This window comes from Erinaceus europaeus, chromosome 16, assembly GCF_950295315.1.
Source record: "Erinaceus europaeus chromosome 16, mEriEur2.1, whole genome shotgun sequence".
Classification (NCBI taxonomy): Eukaryota; Metazoa; Chordata; class Mammalia; order Eulipotyphla; family Erinaceidae; genus Erinaceus; species Erinaceus europaeus.
The window spans coordinates 19,250,979-19,272,658 of record NC_080177.1 but is presented as its reverse complement, the minus strand read 5'-3'; the positions used below and the strand labels follow the sequence as shown (position 1 = coordinate 19,272,658).

General features: G+C 43.9%; 1 protein-coding gene across 2 annotated transcripts in view; it reads left to right on the top strand.

The window, feature by feature from the left end:
- Positions 1 to 225: 225 nt before the first annotated feature.
- Positions 226 to 21,680, top strand: part of SPPL2A (signal peptide peptidase like 2A) — an 86,213-nt gene continuing 64,758 nt past the window's right edge. The window contains exon 1 of one of the 2 annotated variants that reach the window (XM_060174659.1): positions 226 to 720. In XM_060174659.1, the coding sequence (XP_060030642.1) occupies positions 661 to 720 (60 nt within the window). In that variant the 5' untranslated portion in view covers positions 226 to 660. The remainder of the gene's footprint in view (positions 721 to 21,680) is intronic. The other variant, XM_060174660.1, reaches the window with a different exon arrangement.

The following is a 21,680-nucleotide window of genomic DNA, read 5'->3' as shown; positions in this document are numbered from 1 at the left end:
TGTTGTTGGAAGAAGCTAGGAAGTCTACCCATTTTTGCCTGAGCCTGACAGCTAACATGCAAGTGGGCTAAAGTATCCTCTGGGGGGGAACGGTGTCAGAGTTGGAACTAGGACTGGAAAGCTGCTTTTTTATTTGTAGTAAGATCTCTCTAGGGCGAGGCGGGACAGGCGGCTGTGAGGAGTAGGAGCTGAAGTTCTGGAGGAGAGAGACGCTGCCGATGGCCTGCACCCGGTGATGTCAGCCCTGTGTGAGCAGCCAGGGCGGGAGGAGGAAAAAGAGCTTCTGAGCCCTGCCGACCAGTGCGAGGGGAACAAAGCTGGCTCCTCAGGACCTTGTGGGTGTCCGGGCGCTGGAGTGGCTCCCGGAGACACGGGGCGTGTCTCTGTGGGGACCTGAGCTGGCCCCTGGGATCCCAGCGCACTGCCCCGGGCGGGCGGAGACGGCGACCCCGGGCTCCACGTGCTCCGCGCGCGCGGGGGTTTCCGAGTCCTCGGGGCGCGGCCGGAAGTAGAAGTCTGCGCGGCAGCCGCCGCTTCAGCGACTGCGGCGCCCGGCCCAGCGCCGTCACCCGCCCCTAGTCAGTCCGGGGCCTCCGAGGCAGCGCCGCTGCAAGATCCCGAGCCTCCTTCCGCCGCGTCGCCCGAGCGCCCACCTCTCCGATGGGGCCGCCGCCGCCCCGCATCGCGGCCGCGCTGCTCTGGGGCTTCCTGCTCCCGCTGGTAAGGGGGGCGCTCGGGCCTCCCCGGGGCGGGGCGCAGCGGAGGCCGCGGCCGGGCTCCCTTCCCTCTTCCTCCCCGCCCCCTGAGCTCGCGTTCCGCCTCTCGGCTCCTCTTTGCACTGCCCTCCCTCCTCCTTCCTTCCCACCTCTTCCTTTGCTCCCTCTTTTCCTCCAACTTGGCTAACCCCACGCCCCCATCCTCCTCCCCCGAGCATCCCCACGCAACCCCGGCCGGAAAACTGTCAGCCTGCAGCGGAGGTTGCATTGACCTTGTTGCTGCCCCAGAGTTCTTGGCTTGTCCCGGAAATTTAAATTCTGAATTTCATCATCTAGCCTGCCTTATCTTTCATAGCCTCTTTCTTCTTGGGGGGAGGGGGGGAGAGAAAAGGAAAACATACACAGCTTCGGGGTGCTTAACCGTTCAAGGGCTGCTCTTTATAATTCGGTGGCTTTCGATGTAAAATAACACCCCCAGCCCACCCTCCCACCTGTAGTTTCTGTTGTGACGAAGAGTTTGCCTGATTCCATTATGGGGTTTGGGTAAACTGTTTAATTTGAGTAAAAAAAAAAAAATTAGTTTTAATAAAGTGTACGCTTTTAATTTTAATTAAAAAATTTTAAGTGGTATGTATTTTTAAAGGACGAGCAAAATTATAATGCCTTTAGTGTTTTTTTTTTTTCCCTTTCTCGTTATTGTTATTTGCTTAAAAGGGAAGGGAGTCGGTTAAGTGACAGGAACACAATTTCTTACATAAGTGCAGTTTGGTTTTAAAAATTCAGCCTTAGTCAATTGAAACTTCACTGGGCAGTCTGGATGCCAGCTGTTCTGTGTTCTGTTTTTGGTTCTTGGAAATTTTACCTAGGGAATTTCTGGCAGGAAGCATCTGTGAGCTTTATTGTACTGAACTGATAAGGTGAATGCCAGTCTGGGTCTTTCCATTAGCTTGTAAAACTTCTGTGAAAGAGTGTATTTTGCTGACTCTCCAGTTGTTTGGACAATTGCTAGTAAACATATTCATTGTGGAAGTGTGAAGAAGCCAGAATCAAAGCTAAAAGTTGTTACGTGCTTTTGGTATTTTAGCCAGCATTAGAAACATGAAGGAAAGAAAATATCTGTGGCTGGAGAGATAGCATAGTGGTTCTGCAAAAGATTTCATGCCCGAGTCTCTGCAGTCCTGAATTCAATTCCCAGCACCACCATATGCCGGAGCTGAGCAGTGCTGTGGTGTTTCTTTCTTTTTAAGGAGCTTTTAATTTTTTTTTTTCTATTTATTTGATAGAGACAGCCAGAAATCAAGAGGAAGGGTGAGACAGAGAGGGAAAGAAACAGAGAGACACCTGCAACCCTGCTTCACCACTTGCAAAGCTTTCCCCTGCAGGTGGGGGGGGGGGCTGGAACCTAGGTCCTTGAGCATTGTAACCTGTTTGCTCAGCCAGGTGCTCCAACATCCAGCCTGCTCTGTTCTTACTCTCATTGAATTTTTCTGTAGCTTTCTGGTTAAAATAAATAATTTTTTTTATTATGCTTTTTTCTTTTTTTTTCTATAAATAAAATTTTTAATTAAAAAAAAGGCAGTATCTGGAAACTGCTGAGCTGAGGAGTAAGGTAATTTTTATGAGAGAAAAAAAGCAAAGCATCTTTGAGGTGCTGGTGACCATTCAAATGGAGAAGATAACAATCTAGACAGTATGTAAATAGGCATAAGCAATAACCCAGTCATAAAGCTTGTTTTGAGTGTTGCACTAATTTTCATTTGCTCCTTTATTCTTCTCTAAACAAACAACAACAACAAAAAAGTGACTTGTTATTACCAGTTGCTAAAAAACTCATATCTTCATTGATAACTCTGAAGCTTCTCATTAGGTGAATACCAGCAGTTTTCATATCATTTCAGGGACTTCACAAACTAACAGTCATCCCTGGTATAAATTCCAGCTATGGGATGGGGCATAATGGTTATACAAAGAGACTATCTCATGCCTGAGGCTCCAAAGTCCCAGGTTCAATCCCTCCCGCACCACCATAAACCAAAGCTGAGCAGTGCTTCCGGAAAGGGGAAGAAAAAAAAAAAAAAAGGACTTCTGAATTCCAGCTAGTCTGTCTTCCCACGTTCTAATTTTTTTTTTTTTAAGATTTATGTTATTTATTAGAACCAGAGCATCACTCTGGCGAATTTAATGCCAGGGATTGAACTTGAGACCTCATGCCAGCAAGTCCTGCATTCTCCCATTGTGCTATATCCTCTGCTGCTCCTGCATTCCATATATATATTCTCTCTCTCTCTCTCTTTAAAATATTGCACCAATGTGTGTCGTTGTATCTCACTTTGTTAATACCTGGAGATAGCGCCTCCACTTTACCATGTGGTTTCACCAGATTTGAGTTCCCAAGCGCCATACCCAGCAGGTGCTGAAGTGTCTGTCCTCTCTTGATCTGCCCCTCTTCCTCTTTCTCTTTCTCCCTGCTGTCTCTATCTAAAAAGAAAAGAAAAAACCAAAAGTCACCAAGAGTAGTGGAATTGCACGTGCTAAACAGGTACCAAAAAACTCTTGTTTTCTCTCCTTCTCAGTCCCAGGGTGGTTGTGGGGACTTGGTAACATTCCTTTACACTGCAAATACTTAGTGTGCGCCTGGTAAGCGCAAGTAGAGTGCTGCTGACTAGGTAGCTCGCTGAGCCCTTTTCCATTGACTGCTCGTATTATTTTATTTTTTTTTAAGAAAGGATTAATTATCAAAACCATAAGGTAGGAGGGGTACAACTCCACACAGTTCCCACCACCCAATCTCCATAACCCACCCCCTCCCCTGATAGCTTTCCCATTCTCTAGCCCTCTGGGAGCATGGACCCAGGGTCGTTGAGGGTTACAGAAGGTAGAAGGTCTGGCTTCTGTAATTGCTTCCCCGCTGAACATGGACGTTGACTGGTCGGTCCATACCCCCAGTCTGCCTCTGTCTTTCCCTAGTAGGGTGGGTCTCTGGGGAAGCTGAGCTCCAGGACACATTGGTGGGGTCTTCAGTCTAGGGAAGCCTGGCCAGCATCCTGGTGGCATCTGGAACCGTTTCCAGAAGATGTGATCAGAGCTCAAGCCTAGAAGCTTCTCAGTCCGCCATCTTCCCCCACCTCTCCGACTGCTCGTATTGTTGATGCTCTGTTCTGGTGGTTTTACTTCCCTCTTGGTCCTCCCTCCCCTTTACTTTCCTGGAGTTTACATTCCTTTCCTTTTCTGAGGAGTTCAAATCCACCATCCTTTTCCTCCCTAGGACCTTCTTTCCCTCTTCCTCTTCTCCCCTCTTTCTTTCTTTCTTTCTTTCTTTCTTTCTTTCTTTCTTTCTTTCTTTCAATCTTTATTTGTTGGATAGTGACAGTCGGAAACTGAGAGGGAAGGCTGTGATAGGGAGAGAGACACCTGCAGCCCTGCTTCACCACTTGTGAAGCTTTCCCCCTGCAGGTGGGGACCGGGGGCTCGAACCTGGGTCCTTGTGCACAGTAACATGTGCACTCAATCAGGTGCGCTGCCACCTGGCCCCCCTTTATTCCTTCCTTCCTTCCTTTTTTTACCAGAACACTGTTCAGTTCTGGCTTAAACATTATGCTGGCTCTCAGCCCTCCTTCTGACCTCCTCCTTTCTTCCTTCCTTCTACCTTTCTTTTTTTTAAAAAAAGATTTTATTTATTTATTAATAAGAAAGATAGGAAGAGAAAGAACCAGACATTATTCAGGTACATGTGTTGCCAGGGATTGAACTCAGGACCTCATGCTTGAAATAAATTCTTCCTCCACCTCCCAACTACACCAGATTCTAAATGCCCGGAGTCCCTTCCATCCTCCACTATCAGAAGGTTTTTCTGGTCTTGTCTGTTTTACCTTTTTTTTTTTCTTGAAATCTTTTCTTACTTCTCTTTGTTAGTCATATAGCTCCAGATGGTAGCCTCTGAATTGATTTTTTTTCTTTTTTAAAAAAATTATTTATTTATTTATTATTGGATAGTAACAGAGAGAAATTGAGAGGGGAGAAGGAGACAGAGAGGGAGAGAGACAGAGAAAGACACCTGCAGTCCTGCTTCACCACTCGTGAAACTTTCTCCCTGCAGTGGGAACTGGGGGCTTGAACCTGGGTCCTTGCGCACTGTAATGTAAGCAGGTGTGCCACTGTCTGGCCCCTTGATTTTTTTTTAATATTTAATTAATTTATTTATTGGGTTGAGATAGAAAAGGGGGATGAGAGAGAGAGAGAGAGACTTGCAATGCTTTACCTCTCATGACACTTTCTCCCCTGCAAGTGGGGACCAGGGGCTATGTTGCAGACATGATCCCAAAGCATAAGACTTGAGCTGGTTTTTGGTGAAAGAGAGGAATTTATTACACCGTTGTATAGAAGACTCCGGATCACTCCAGGAAGTTCTCTCCTCGCACCTTGAAAAAGCCCACAGTTTTATTGCAGTCCCCTACCCAAAGGAGCAGAAGGAACAGCTTTATTTCACTACTACAAAGTGGGCAGAAACAGACAAAGGCAATTTTTCACATAATTGCTATACATTCTTCTCTTCTTCTTCTTCTTCCTCCTCTTCCTCTTCCTCCTCTTTTTTTTTTTTTTTTTGCTTTTCTTTTTTTTTTAATTCTTCATATTTATTTAAAAAAGGAGACATTAACAAAACCATAGGATAAGAGGGGTACAACTCCACACAATTCTCACCACCAGATCTCTGTATCCCATCCCCTCCCCTGATAGCTTTCCTATTCTTTAACCCTCTGGGGACCCAAGGTCATTGTGGGGTGCAGAAGGTGGAAAGTCTGGCTTCTGTAATTGCTTCCCCGGTGAACATGGGCGTTGACTGGTCAATCCATACTCCCAGCCTGTCTCTCACTTTCCCTAGTAGGGTGGGGCTCTGGGGAAGCGGAGCTCCAGGACACATTGGTGGGGTCCTCTGTCCAAGGAAGTCTGGTTGGCATCATGCTGGCATCTGGAACCTGGTGGCTGAAAAGAGAGTTAACATACAAAGCCAAACAAATTGTTGAACAATCATGGACCTAAAGGCTGGAATAGTGCAGATGAAGTGTTGGGGGGTTCACACTGCAGACTATTGTGTACTTTTGCTTTCAGGTATATATTTTGCCCTAGTTTATGGATATGTGTGAACATATGCTGTATCGCACGGGACCTGGTGTATATCTAGGTTTTGGGACTTTGTTAGGAAGTGAACAGCCTGGAATGGAATTAGAGAATTCTATGAAAGGAAAGGTCTCACCCGAGTAATGAAGCTGAAGGGTTGTCATTCCACACCTGAAGTCTCTGGACAGTCTGAAGTATGCTGAGGTGACACTCATTGCGTTGATTAGGTTGTGATCGGTGGATGCAATATTATTTGATATGAATTGAGAGAAACATGCAGGAAAATGTGCCCCACCCTAAGGTTCCATGACTGGGGGAAATATAGACTCTATAGTGGAAATGTGAAGTTCCTGCTGACTTAGGGTTCAAGAAGACAATAGATAGTTATTGTTATTATCACATTATTTGGTAATATACATGCTTTTTAAATATTTATTTACTTATTTATTTTCCATTTTTTTGTTGCCCTTATTGCTTTTTTTTTTGTAGTCATTATTGTTGTTATTGATGTCATCGTTGTTAGATAGGACAGAGAGAAATGGAGAGAGGAGGGAAAGACGGGGGAGAGAAAGATACCTGCAGACCTGCTTCACCGCTTGTGAAGCAACCCCCCTGCAGGTGGGGAGCTGGGGGCTCGAACCAGGATCCTTACGCTGATCCTTATGCTTTGAGCCACCTGTGCTTAACCCACTGCGCTACCACCCAACTCCCTATATACATGCTTCTTATCTGTGGCCTTGGTATGGGCAGAGAAAGGAAGGCCTAGTGCCTGGTATGTATCAGTCTGGAGACAGCGGGATTCCTCCCTTGTCATCTTTATCTTTAAGCACAGTTGTCTTGGGCCTATTAGCTTAGGAATGTGGAGGGGAGGAGGAGTCGCAACTACAGCCACTGTTTTAACTGCCAGAAGCTGCTAGCACAAAGGAAATGCAGTCTTGGGCTATGTCTCCATATCACAGAGGGAAGACAATTCTCCACCAGGTGCATAGATTAAATATCCACATAGGGTAAATCAGGAGAGTGTGCCCTCTGCATTCATTTAGTCTTCCACTGCAGCTGGAGCCCAGGTCCTCACACAGTGTAACATGTGCACTCTACCTTGAGTACAACCACCCAGCCCTGAATTGAATTAATGATGCCTGTATAATCCTTTCACTTTGGTCTGGGGGTAGATAGCATAATGGTTATACAAAGAGACTCTCATGCCTGAGGCTTCCAAGTTCCAGGTTCAATTCCTAACACCACTATAAGCCAGAGCTTATCAGTACTCTGGTTAAAAAACAATCATTTCACTTCTCTTTTCCAAGCTCTTAAAGCTGGCATTGCTGGACCTCCTTCACCTTAATCATGTAAGAGGTGTTCCAACATCCTCTTCCAAAAGCAGCACCTACTCTTGAAACTACTGCCACATACTTGCAGGGGATGTGGTATTGGATCTTTCTTAAAAATATTTTTAATTAGTGGTCTGGGAGGTAGCACTGTGGCTAAGGCACTGGACTTTCAAGCATGAGGTCCTGAGTTCAATTCCTGGCAGCACATGTACCAGAGTGATATCTGGTTCTTTCTCTCCTCCTATCTTTCTCATTAATAAATAAATAAAATCTTTAAAATATATATTTTAATTAATTAATTATTGAGTAAAGACAGAAATTGAGAAGGGAGGGGGAGATAGATGACCATGGGATAACTGGGATTGAATCGCCTCTCCTCTCCAAAAAAGTAAATACAAGAGACCCACCTGGAGTCATAATCTACAACTGAAAGTTCAGCAGCCTCAGATCATACAAACAAGAGAAAGCTAGAGATGACAATACCACCACCTGCTGGCCATCAATAAACACCACAAAAAATGCGCAAGCAGAGAAACAGAACTAAACAGCCAGCCATGCTGTATCAGCCAGATAGAAATGAAACAGTGGAAATCCAAGGAATTACAGATTTAGAGAGACTCTCAGAGACAAACTGCATTATGAGGACTCTATGAATTTAAGCAAGAATTAAAAGAGCATTGTACTATGAAATTAAAACACACAAGAGAGGAACCTATAACAGAGTTCACTAAGAATCTTCAAATTTTGAAAGAAGAACTTCAGTCAGAAAGTCACTAAGCAGTTGGAAAGCATGAAAGAAGAATTTCAAACAGAACTCCAGGGAGTAAAAGACACACTAACTGCAATCCATGCTCAGGTATAAGGCTTAGGAAGTAGACTTACACATTCAGGAGAAATAATCTCCAGTCTAGAAGATGTGGCCAGCCCACTCTTTCGTTTCAAAGATGAGGAAGAGGAATGGTTCAGAAAGACTGAAGCAGTTCTCTGTGAAATTGCAGAGTCCGGGAGTCAGACAGTAGGGCAGTGGGTTAAGCGCACGTGGTGCAAAGCACAAGGACCAGCATAAGGATCCCAGTTTGAGCCTCCATCTCCCCACCTGCAGGAGAGTCGCTTCACAGGCGGTGAAGCAGGTCTGCAGGTGTCTATCTTTCTCTCCCCCTCTCTGTCTCCCCCTCCTCTCTCCATTTCTCTCTGTCCTATCCAACAATGATGACATCAGTAACTACAACAATAAAACAACAAGGGCAACAAAAGGGAATAAATAAATAAAAGGTATAATTAAAAAAAAAGAAATTGCAGGGTCCATGAAAAGATTGATTATAAGAGTTCTAGGTATATCTGAGGAAGAGGATGACAATGCCAAAGGTCCAGAGTCCATTTTTAGAGCAATTTTAGCTGAGAATTTCCCTCACTTAGGAAAACCTCAGAACATTCTCATTCAAGAGGCAGAACAATCACCCAGATTTATAAATACAAAAAAGATCAATGCCAAGGCACATTATTGTAAAGCTATCAAAAGTCAATGACAAGGAACAAAAATCTTGCTGGCTGCTAAGGAAAGGAAAGAAGTTGCATACAAAGGCAGAGCTATATGACTTTCATCAGATTTCTCTTCACAAACCCTAGAGGCAAGGACAGAGTGGAATGACATTCAGAGTTCTAAATGAGAGGGATTTCCATACATGAATATTGCATCCTGCAAAATTATCCTTCAAATATGAGGGAGAAATAAAGGTTTTTCTCAAATATTCAAGTACTAAAGGAATTTACCATAATAAACCTCACCTTACAAGAACTACTGAACCAAGTCCCACAAGAAAGGAGGAAGCAAAGGAATACACATTCCAAACACCAAGTTGCAGATGCTACTATGACACCAACCTGACTCCCCCAGACAGACAACCTCACCAATATACCCTGGAGCCCCACCTCTCCAGAGCCCTGGCCCACTAGGGAAAGATAGGGACAAGCTGGGAGTATGGATCGACCTGTCAACACCCATGTTCAGCGGGAAAGCAATTACAGAATCCAGACCTTCTACCTTCTGTACCCCATAATGACCCTGGGTGCATACTCCCAGAGAGATAAAGAATAGGAAAGCTTTCAATGGAAGGGATGGGGTATGGAACTCTGGTGGTAGGAAATGTGTGGAATTTTACCCCTCTTAGTCTATGGTTTTGTTGGTATTTTCTATTTTTTTGTTTTATAAGTAAAAAAGTAAAAAAAAAAAAAAGGGGGGAAGAGATAAACACCTGCAGCCCTACTTTACCACTCATGAAGCTTTCCCCCTGCAGGTGGGGACCAGGGGCTTGAACTCAGGTCCTTGCACACAGTAATGTGTGCACTTAATCAGGTGTGCCACCACCTGGCCTCTGGTATTGGATCTTTAATCAATTTTGGTTTACCCTTGGTGTATGGGTTAGGTGGTGGTCTAGCTTCACTTTTCTACATGTAGTTGTCCAATTTTCCTAGCACCATTTCTTGAAAAGACCGCCTTCACCCCATTAAATGGTTTTGGCCCCTTTGTCATATATACTAGGGGCTGGTATATATGTCGGGGATATATACAAGCCCCTAATATATAGGGGGAATACCGCCATGTTTTTCCTTTTTTCTCAGAAGTGCTTTGGCTTTTTTGTGGTCTCACCCAAATCTTTGGACAAGTTGTTTAACTAGCTTGAAAAATGCCATTGGCATCTTGCACCCCGTCCTCCTCCTCTTGTACTTTTGCATCAGAGTAACCTCACTGTGTATTAGTGAATTCCAGTGAAAGCACCCCGACTATGTTTTTTTTTTAAGAATTTATTTATTTACTCATGAGAAAGATAGAAGGAAAGAACCAGACATCACTTTGGTACATGTGCTGCCAGGGTCAAACTCAGGACCTCATGGTTGAGAATCCAATGCTTTATCCACTGTGCCACCTCACAGACCCACCTCACAGACCACTGTTTTATATATATATATATATAATTTTTTATTTAATTAAAATTTTTTTTTTGCCTCCAGGGTTATCACTGGGGCTGCAATACAAAACTCTGCTCCCGGAGGCCAACTTTTTTTCATTGCTGTTTCTGTAATTGAGAGAGAAAGGGAAGACAGAGAAGGAGAGAGAAAGATAGACACCTGCAGATCTGCTTCACTGTTTGCAAAGCAACTCCCCCTGCCCAACACCCTGCAGGGTGGTGGGGATGGCTCACACTGGGATCCTTGCACAGGTCCTTGCCATCATCCTGGTGTGCCACTGCCAGCCCCCCTTATTTATTATATTTTAAAGAGGGAGGAAGAGGGACTGAGAGAGAGACCAGAGCACTGCTTAGCTCTGGCTTATAGTCATGCCAGAGCCTCAGGCACTAGTGCGTAGTCTTTTGCATAACCCTTATGCTATATCTCCCCGCTCTGTTTTCTTATAAGCAGAACACCACTCAACTCTGGTAGTTGAGAGTACTAGGTGTGCACACTGGCACCTTTTCTGTTCTTTTTTTTTTATTTAAGAAAGGATAAATTAACAAAACCATAGGGTAGGAGGGGTACAACTCCACATAATTCCCACCACCCAATCTCCATATCCCACCCCCTCCCCCGATAGCTTTCCCATTCTCTATCCCTCTGGGAACATGGACCCAGGGTTGTTGTGGGTTGTAGAAGGTGGAAGGTCTGGCTTCTGTAATTGCTTCCCCGCTGAACATGGGCATTGACTGGTCGGTCCATACTCCCAGTCTGCCTCTCTCTTTCCCTAGTAGGGTGGGTCTCTGGGGAAGCGGAGCTCCAGGACACATTGGTGGGGTCTTCAGTCCAGGGAAGCCTGGACGGCATCCTGATGGGATCTGGAACCTGGTGGCTGAAAAGAGAGTTAACATACAAAGCCAAACAAATTATTGAGCAATCATGGACCCAATACAAGTCCTGCGCATCACCATTGTGTCCTTTCCTTAGCCAGCTGTTATAGTGGGTTTTTTTGTTTTGTTTTGTTTTGTTTTGTTTACCAGAACACTGCTCACTGGCTTATGGTGATGCAGGGGATTGAACCTGGGACTTTGGAGCCTCAGGCACGAGAGTCTCTTTGCATAACCTTTATGCTATCTACCCTTGCTCCCTGAGATTTTTCTAACTCATTAAGTCTTTGGATAGTGTGCTTGCTTTGTCATGGGCACGACCCAAATTCAAACCGTAGCCCCACCATACTGAGGGAAGCTTCAGTGCTATAGTGCCTCTCTCTATCTGTGCCTGTCTTTGTATCCAAAGTTGGCATGGAGCAGTGAAGCCTCAGGAGCAACCAAGAAAATGTAAGTCTAGTAATAAAAAGAGCTATTGGTAGGTGGCTTATTCTCTCTTGGTCTTGCCATAAGTACATTTCACACTCATCCTTCCCTAGTCCTTCCTGCCCTTACCCCCACCTTATTAGACCTTTATTTCAGTGGAGTTTGGATCCCTCTGAAGTTGCTCATCTCAGTCTCCTTTCCCTCTGTTACCCATCCAACTGTTTTCTGTGTCTCTGAGGGCTTTGTTTGTGTTATTTTAGGGGGAGGGAGTCTAATGGTTTACAGTACAGTTGTTGACATGTGGATACCCATCTCCCCATGATAGCTGTCTATAAAACATTCTCACCTTTGACTTAGGACACCAAAGCCCTCACCCCAGCCTGCCCTCTCTCTTTCCCCTCCCTTCCCTTCACCAACCCCAGTCCAATTTTTACTTTGTATTTTCCTTTTCTTCTCTGTCCCCCCAAGCTCTACCTCTGAGTGAGGTCATCTGGTTTTCGTCCCTCTCTTTTACCTATCCTATCTAACATTATTCCTTCAAACTACATCCAAGGTAAAGCAAAGACTTAAGAACATTTTCTCCTATATATTTTAGGATTTCATCCAGGTCTTTGATGGATTTTGATCTAATTTTGGTGCATGGTATTATTTGTTGGCTTAGTTTCACTTTTCTTTCTTTTTTAAATTTTTTTTAAAAATTTATTTATTGGATAAGGGCAGCCAGAAATCAAGAGAGTAAGGGGTGATAGAGAGGGAGAGAAACAGAGAGGCACCTGCAGCACTGCTTCACCACTCGCAAAGCTTTCCCCCTGCACGTGGGGACTGGGGGCTCGAACCCACATCCTTGCGCATTGTAATACATGCATTCAACCAGGTGTGCCACCACTCGGCCCCTTTAATTTTTTTTTTAATTTTTATTTTATTTACTTGATAGAGATAGCCAGAAGTCGAGAGGGAAGGGGGTCATAGAGAGGGAGAGACAGATACCTGCAACACTGCTTCACCACTTGCAAAGCATTCCCCCTGCAAGTGGGGACTGGGGGCTTGAACCTGGGTCCTTGTGCCCTATAACATGTTCACTCAACCAGGTGCACCACCATCCGGCCCTGCTTAGTTTCACTTTTCTACATACTTCTATCCAGTTTTCCCATCACCATCTGTTGAAGAGACCTTCTTTTCCTCACTGAGTGGTTTAGACCTTTTGTCATCTATGAGATAGTTGTATATGTATGGGCTCATATTTGGGCTCTCAGTTCTGTTCCATTGATTCAGGGGTCCATTTTGTTCTAGTACCGTGCTATTTTAATTACTATCGCTTTGTAGTATAAACTGAATTTGAGTGTGATGCCTACATTTATTTCCTTTTTTTTTTTCCTCAGAAGTGCTTTGGCAATTAGTGGTTGGTTTCTGTTTGTTTTTATGGTTTCACAGAAATCTTTGGACAAGTTGTTCACTTTCCTTGAAGAATGTGATTGAGGGGGGTCGGGTGGTGGCACACCTGGTTGAGAGCACATGTTGCAATGCTCAAGGACCCGGGTTCGAGCCCCCTGTCCCTACCTGCAGGGGGAAAGCTTTGCAAGTGGTGAAGCAGTGCTGCAGGTGTCTCTCTGTCTCTTTCCCTCTCTGTCTCCCCCTTCCTCTTGACTTTTGGCTATCTCTATCCAATAAATAAATAAAAATAAAGAAAAAATTTAAAAAATTTTTTTAAAATGTGATTGAGGGGGCCAGGCGGTGGTGTAGTGTGTTAAACACACATAGTATGAAGCACAAGGACTCTCGCAAGGATCCAGGTTTGAGCCCCCGGCTCTCCACCTGCAGGGGGATGGCTTCACAAGCAACTCTCCTCTATCTTCCCCTCCTCTCTCAATTTCTTTCTATCCAGTAAAAAAATGGGGGAAAAAAACAATAAAAAATGGGGAAAAAATGGCCACCAGAAGTAGTAGATTTGTAGTGCTGGCACCGAGCCCCAGTTAGAAGCCTGGAGGCAAAGAAAAAAATAATCTATTTAAATTAGCCTTGGTGCATCAATATAAAAAAAAAAAATTGTTTTGCTGGTTTTTTTTTTTTTTTTTTTTTTATTAAAGAAAGGATTAATTAACAAAACCATAGGGTAGGAGGGGTACAACTCCACACAATTCCCACCGCCCAATCTCCATATCCCACCCCCTCCCCCGATAGCTTTCCCATTCTCTATCCCTCTGGGAGCATGGACCCAGGGTCATTGTGGGTTGCAGAAGGTAGAAGGTCTGGCTTCTGTAATTGCTTCCTCGCTGAACATGGGCGTTGACTGGTCGGTCCATACTCCCAGTCTGCCTCTCTCTTTCCCTAGTAGGATGGGTCTCTGGGGAAGCTGAGCTCCAGGATACATTGGTGGTGTCTTCAATCCAGGGAAGTCTGACCTGCATCCTGATGACACCTGGAACCTGGTGACTGAAAAGAGAGTTAACATACAAAGCCAAACAAATTGTTGAGCAATCATGGACCCAAAGCTTGGAAAAGTGGAGAGGAAGTATTAGGGAGGTACTCACTGTAAACTCTAGTATACTTCTGCTTTCTTACTTTGGTGCCATACTCCAAACTCAGTCAATTTCTGCTTTGCGTTTCTACTTGTTTTTTTTTTTTTTTTTACATGCATAACATTCCCCAGATTCCCATTTAGCAATACAACCCCACTATTTCATTCATCATTTTTCATGGACCTGTATTCTCCCCACCCACCCACCCACCCCAGAGTCTTTTACTTTGGTGTAATACTCCAATTCCATTTCAGGTTCGACTTGTGTTTTCTTTTCTAATCTTGTTTTTCAACTTCGGCCTGAGAGTGAGATCATCCCATATTCATCCTTCTGTTTCTGACTTATTTCACTCAACATGATTTTTTCAAGGTCCATCCAAGATCGGCTGAAAACGGTGAAGTCACCATTTTTTACAGCTGAGTAGTATTCCATTGTGTATATATACCACAACTTGCTCAGCCACTCATCTGTTGTTGGACACCTGGGTTGTTTCCAGGTTTTGGCTATTACAAATTGTGCTGCCAAGAACATATGTGTACACAGATCTTTTTGGATGGATGTGTTGGGTTCCTTAGGATATATCCCCAGGAGGGGAATTGCAGGGTCATAGGGTAGGTCCATTTCTAGTCTTCTGAGAGTTCTCCAGACTGTTCTCCACAGAGGTTGGACCAATTGACATTCCCACCAGCAGTGCAGGAGGGTTTTTTTTTTTTTTTTTGCTCTCTCCTTTCCTGTGTCTTTGTTTCTGTTGAGATTGTTTGTGTTCTTAGTTGGAATTCCTTTACTTCTTCTCATGGAGATGGGGGGGAGAGGTTCCTTTCAGTAATTCTTACAAGGCAGGATTGGTAGTGGTAAACTCCTTCAGTTTCTGTACATTTGAGAAGATTTTTTACTTCTTCATACTTGAATGGTTATTTGGGAGGATATAATATTCCTGGTTGACAGTTACTATCTTTTACTGCTTTCGTGGTGCATCCCATGAGTACCCATTTATTGGGGAAACTGACGATCCTTCCTAGCCAACTGAATCCACATGGATCCCAGTCACTTTCAAAGCCAGCAACAAGCAGCTCTTGACAGCTTTCAACCTGACCTGTTGACTGGCTACGGAAGAAGGGCAAACGCTAGAAGAAGAACTGCTTTGACTATGTCATTCCACTTCTTCCTTGTCTCTAGGGTTTGTGATGATAAATCTAATAAAAGCTTACTTGTTCTACCTCTGTATGTCAATTTCTTCTTTTCCTTATCAGCCTGCAATATTTTCCCCTTGTCCTTGCTTTTGGACAGTTTTACTTTTGATGTGTCTTGGTGTGGGCTATTTTGGATTATAAGGAACTTGAGTGTTGAGCTTTCTGGATGTCTTGTTTTTAACATTGCACAGGTGTGGAAGTATTTCTGTTATGATTTCTTCCGAACATATTCTCTGTTTTTTCCCCTCATTGTCCTCAGGGATCCCAGTACCACATTTGTTTTTCTGATAAAGTCTATTACTACATGGGGAATTGCTCAGTTTTCTCTAAGCCTTCCCTCTGTAACTCAGAGTGTATTGGTTGTATCTTCTAGCCTTGTTCTTTTGCCAGCCTGATTTAATATACTTTCTAGGCCAGCTGCATGCACCTTAACTCAATTGAAAGTGTCCTTCACAACCTGTAGCTCTATTCTGAGGGTTAAGGTGTGTGTGTGTGTGTGTGTGTACATTTTGTAACTCTTTGATAAAATCGTCTCTCAGTTCTTGAATTTGTTTCTGTATGTTTAGATTCTTGAATTGCCGTCATAATGAGTTTTCTGAATGCTATTTCTGCTATTTCATTTTTTTCCAGGTCCTTGTGTATTTGATTATTTGTATTTTCTTCCATGATTTAGTTGTTTCTGAGCTTGTGCTTAAGCTTGACTTCTGTTGTTCAACCAGCAGGTGGCACTGTGGCTATGTTGTATATATGTCTTGGGGGTTTGAGGGGGCAGTACAGATGTTACAGCGTTTTCTGCTTGGACAGATTTAGTGCTTGTGGCTAAGAGAATTTCTTCAGAATTCCCAGTTGTAATTTGGTGAAATTTTGGGTGATTTTCCATTGCTTTATAAACTTTCGATAGTTGATCATGGGATCAATCTTTTGGCGATTCCTACTTCATGGTCATGCCTCTGGAATTCCCTCTCTGAGGGTCTTCTTCTTGTTAATGTTCAGTTGTTTCGATTCTGTTACACATGTGAGTGAAATTATATAGTATTTATTTTTTCCGGCTAACTTTTCTCACTTAGCATGCATCCATGTATCTTCAAGATTTTATATCCATGTTGTTGCAAATGGCAAAATAACCCTTCATTGTGTGGATACAGCCACACAGTACCGATCAGCCAGTGGTAGACCACTTATAGGACAGTAGTGCAGACATGAAGTGGTAGCCTCAATGAATGCTACTTGTTTATCTATCTGTTCATCTCTTGGTGGTTATTTTTGTTGTTTCCATTATCTTGACTGTGGTGAATACAGTAATACGTATCTTCTTAAACTAGTGCTTTTGTTTTCTCCAAACACCCAGCAGATTAGGTAAGTGGAGGTTAAGTGTGAGTTTGGTGATGAACCTGTTACTGGAAACTGAAGGAAGGGTGGAACTGTTGAATCAGTGTAGTGCCTCCTGACTGTAGCATAATTCGAAAGGAGAGAAATGGTTTGAAGAAGAAATTGTTAAGCAGAAAGAGCCAGCACTGGAAGAGATTCTCAGCCTACCCGAATTGCAAAAAAATACCTAGAATACTTGCTCTGAAAAAAACAGAAGTATGACTAAAGAGCCATGTGGTAAAAAGCTTACAGGACAGTGAAAATGAAACACTACCTGTTTGAAGAGGACAGGGAGAGAACAAAATGAAGAATGGCTTTTGGACTTCTTGGGTTTGACAGGATAGAGTAATGAAAGAAAGAGAAATGACTCCAGAGGTAGTTGAGGGGTTATGAGGCCACATCTGCCGCTTCAGTAACCTCCTCTCCTCTGTCAGGACTTTGGGGACTAGACCGCACAGGTCCGTGGGAGTGATGTTCCCACCAGCGGGCCTAGAAGGTGGGACAAAGAGGATTCTTTCCTTTCCCCCCATCAAAACCCTATTGAAAAGTTGACAGCAGAATAGGAGCCCACTTTGTATACTTTGTTAAACACAGTTATTATTATTATTATTATTATTATTATTTTATTAATGAGAGGGCTAGGAGGAGAGAAAGAACCAGACATTACTCTGGTACATGTGCTGCTGGGGATTGAACTCAGGACCTCATGCTTGAGAGTCCAACACTTTATCCACTGTGCCACCTCTCAGACCACTAAATGCAGTTGCTTTATTTTGGTAGACTATCTAGGACCACTGAACTAAGGCTTTCTCTCAGCTGAGCAGTGGCACACCCAGTAGAGTATATGTGTGCAAGGAGTCAGGTTCAAGCCCGCAATCCTCACCTGCAGGAGAGAAGCTTCATGAACGGCAAAGAAGTACTGCAGGTGTTTTCCTTTCTTTCTCTCTGTCTCTACTCAGTACGTAAATAAGGCTCTCTCAGGTCGTTGTGTGGGTCACTAGAACGAGCCCCCTTCCCTGAGTCTGCTTTTTGTGTGCTGTTCTGGTGCAGCACTGCTGGCTGACTGCCCTCAACCAAGGACCATACCTGAGCAAGGCTGAAAACCAGCCTCCACCTCTTACAGCATCAAGTAAGGATGTGGGCTTGGAACTTGATGTTTCTTTGTCTTTATGTTTACCTTTTCCACTTCCAAGGATGAATGTCGCAACTTTGTAGCCAAAGGCAGATGGGTCCTTTCTCAAGCCCTGGCTTGTAGTGAGCTGCCAGTTTGAAGGGGACACAGGACAACATGAGGGCCCATAACCATTAACCATTCACAGTGGGAACTAGATGTTGTCTTGCTAGGTTCAGAACTTCACTGGGTCCCCTCACCCTCTCTTTGTTCTGATTCCTCTCTTTTGGAGTGGAATTGTCATATCTACGCAAACCTCCACTGTATTTTGGAAGCACATGACTTGTCTGGTTTCACAGGCTCACAGCTGGAGGGGAATTTGCCTCAAGGTGAATTCTGTCTAGAGCCTCATCCATATCTGACTTAGATGTCATTTGAAGATTTACTTATTTGTTGGGGGCCGGAGAGGGAGACAGAAAGAGGGAGGGAGAGAGAATAGGGCATCACTGTGGTATATGACACAGCATCAAGGATTGAACCTGGGGCTGTAACATATAAGCACATGTAAGCAATGTTCTGTGCCTGTCAGTTGCCTCCCCAGCCACTGGGTATTTAGATGAGACTTTAGAGTTGATGCTAGAATGAGTTAGGACTTCGAAGGGTGTTGGGATAGTGTGTTTTGCACTGAGAAATACTTAAATGGGGGTGGGGAGTAATCTGTGGATTGAACCCCACTCCACTCCCTCCTTATTTTGAAGTTCTATCTCCTTCCCCACTCCACCTCCAGTGTGGTAGGTAGTAGTCACAGATTGGGCTGTTGGGAGATAAGTAAGCTTAAGTGAGATTATGGGTTTGAGGCCTTCTTTATCACACTGGTGCCTTGTTCTCTCCCTACCATATGAGGACACAGAAGTTAGGTACCCACATGCTAGGCAGGAAGACCATACCCCAAACCTACCAAGCAGGTACTTTCACCTTAGACTGCTAACCTCCAGACTGTGAAAATAAGTGCTTGTTGTTTAAGTCACTCTGTGTGTAGCATTTTGTTACCACAGTCTGAGCTAAGAGTCTGTAATAGTGAGTGATGAGAAAGGTATTTAGGAATGACTTTGGAATGGATGCCAATGAGATACAGCTTCAACTCTGCCTTTCCATAAAGACTGCTCTTAACATTCATACCATATTGCTTTTGACTTAAAACTCCTGTGGAAAGAGAAAGGGATTTATAAAGAAAGAGGGAACATCGTATCATGCTATGGTGTAAGCTTAATTAATAGGAGACTGCTATGTTAACCATTCAGCCGCTCCATGACAACTTTATAGCTCTGGCTTTGAAATAAGAGATTTTTAAAGTGCTAGTTCTCATTATAAATAAATTTTGTTGTTTAATAAAATCTGCCCTCCATTACACACACACACACACACACACACACACACACACACTGGCCCTCATATTTGGTGTCTGAAAAGTAGGATAGATTTTAATGAAAATTCCACAGGGTTAATTGAAAGAGAATTGCATTTACACATTGCCTTTGAAATTGAGGGATTAAGTTTATCTGATGGATACCAACAGAAATGACTTGAACTGGACCTGGTGGAGGTGGGTGGGGATGCTGTTAGCCAGTGATGCACAGACTAAAGAACTATGAAGGTGGAAGTCAGGCAGTAGCGCAGCAGATTAAGCACAGATGGTGCAAAGCGTAAGGATCCTGATTCGAGCCCCCGACTCCCCACCTGCAGGGGAGTCATTTTACAAGCAGTGAAGCAGGTCTGCAGGTGTCTATCTTTATCTCCCCCTCTCTGTCTTCTCTCCATTTTCTGTCCTACCCAACAACGGCAACATCAATAACTACAACAATAAAACAGTAAGGGCAACAAAAGAGAATAAATAATTTTTTTTAAATAAAGAACTATGAGGGGACTTAAGAGTGAAATTGGGAACTGGTATTCTCTACCAGTTGAGCTATTCCCCTGGCTACAGGAGTCTCTTAACTATTGCATGTCAGTGTTTTTTATTTTATTTGCTTATTATTGGATAGAGATAGAAATTGAGAAGGGTGGGGAAGATAAAGAAGGGGAGAGACAGAGAGACATCTGCAGTACTGCTTCACCACTTATGAAACTTTCCTCTTGCAGGTGGGGGCCAGGGATTAAAACCAGGGTCCTTGTGCCCTGTAACACAAAACACTTAAACAGGTATACCACTGAAAGGGTTCCAGGGCTTTGTTGTTGTTTTATTTGTTTGTTTGTTTTAAGATATATTTGTTGATTGATTGATGAGAAAGAGGAGAGCAGAAATAAAGAACCAGAGCATCACTCTAGCACATGTAATACTGAGCCTCAAACTCATGGAGAGTCCAACATTCTATCACTGCACCACCGGTGGCCCCCTGGGACTTTGTATTCTACAAGTTTCCAGGTGATGCTCTGATATTAGTCCACAGAATATATTACTATAAACTTGCATGATAAGCAGCAGTGCAACTTGCCAGTCTTTTAGAGATTTCTAAGGTCCTCCTAGGAATTTTCTCAAGAGATGAGAATCACTCTGCAGTGTGCTAGCATAGCCAGAGTTCAGACTTGGGCAGCAGTTCCCAGTTTCAGAATACGAGAGCTCAGACTTGCATGCCTGAGGATCCTGGTTCCATCCCTGGCAGCTCATTTACCAGAGTAGTGCTCTGGCTTCTCATTTTCATTTTTCTTTCTGTCTTATGTGACTGTCTCTCCTATGTGATAAACTGTTTTAAAAGCTGCTACTCAGAGTGATCTGGGAGGTGTCAGAGTGGCTAGAGCACTGGACTGGCAAATATGAGGTGGTGATAGCATTGGATGTGCCCAAGCAGCGCTGTTTTCCTCTAAATAAATGATACTATTTTTCCCGTTGCTACACACTTCACTAAGTATGATCTCAGACAAAAGAACTACACTTGACTTCTTCTTCTAGCATTTGCCCTTCTTCCGTAGCCAGTCAACAGGTCAGGTTGAAAGCTGTCAGGAGCTGCCTGTCGCTGGCTTTGAAAGTGACTGGGATCCATGTGGATTCAGTCGGCTAGGAAGGATCGTCAGTTTCCCCAATGAATGGGTACTCACGGGATGCACCACGAGAAGGTCGATCCAATGCACTTGACTAATGTGTTAGGATGCTTTAAAAAATCATTTTATAAGGAGTTAACAGTTTATAGTTGTTGGCACATGGGTATGGTTTCTCATCTCCTCCTGGTAGGCATCTGCAAAATATTTCACCCCCAATTTCAATCCTTACTTACAGTCATAAACCAGGACCCCAACACCCTCTCTACCCCCTATGAGAACATCTTAAGGGAATTAAATATAGGGTGGGGGTAGATAACATAATGGTTATGCAAACAGATTCTCATGCCTGAGGCTACAAGGTCCCAGGTTCAATCCCCCGCACCACCATAAGCCAGAGCTGAGCAGTGCTTTGGTAGAGAAAGAGAGGGAGAGGGAGAGGGAGCGGGAGAGAGAATTAAATATAAACATGGGTAAAGGTTAACACTGCATTATTCAATGCTCACTTTTTTTGGTGGGTGGAGCCTTGTGTATATGCAGTTTCACCATTTTAGGCCATATTTTCACTTAGAAAAAGAGAAGAGGGAAGAGCCACGACAGCACCAGATTCCACAGGTACCCTAGCATCTGCCCTGTGCTGCCAGGGCTGGAACCTGGGCTGTGTGCCTGGCAATACAAGCTCCCTACCCATGGAGCTCCAGTGCGTAGTCGGTTAACGTGAGGTCCCTACCCAGTGAGCTCATTCTCTAGGCCTGGAGACCTTAATCGTCAACAAGTGAAATGTTAAGAGTCCTGGCTTGGATACAGGGCACAGGGGGGCTGTATGTTAGATACTTTTCTTTTAGCTAGATAATTTCTTTTGTTACTATTATTACTATTATTTATTTCTTTTTTAATTTTTTTTAAAATTTATTTAAAAAAGGAGACATTAACAAAACCATAGGATAAGAGGGGTACAACTCTACACAATTCCCACCACCAGATCTCCATATGCCATCCCCTCCCCCGATAGCCTTCCCATTCTTTATCCCTCTGGGA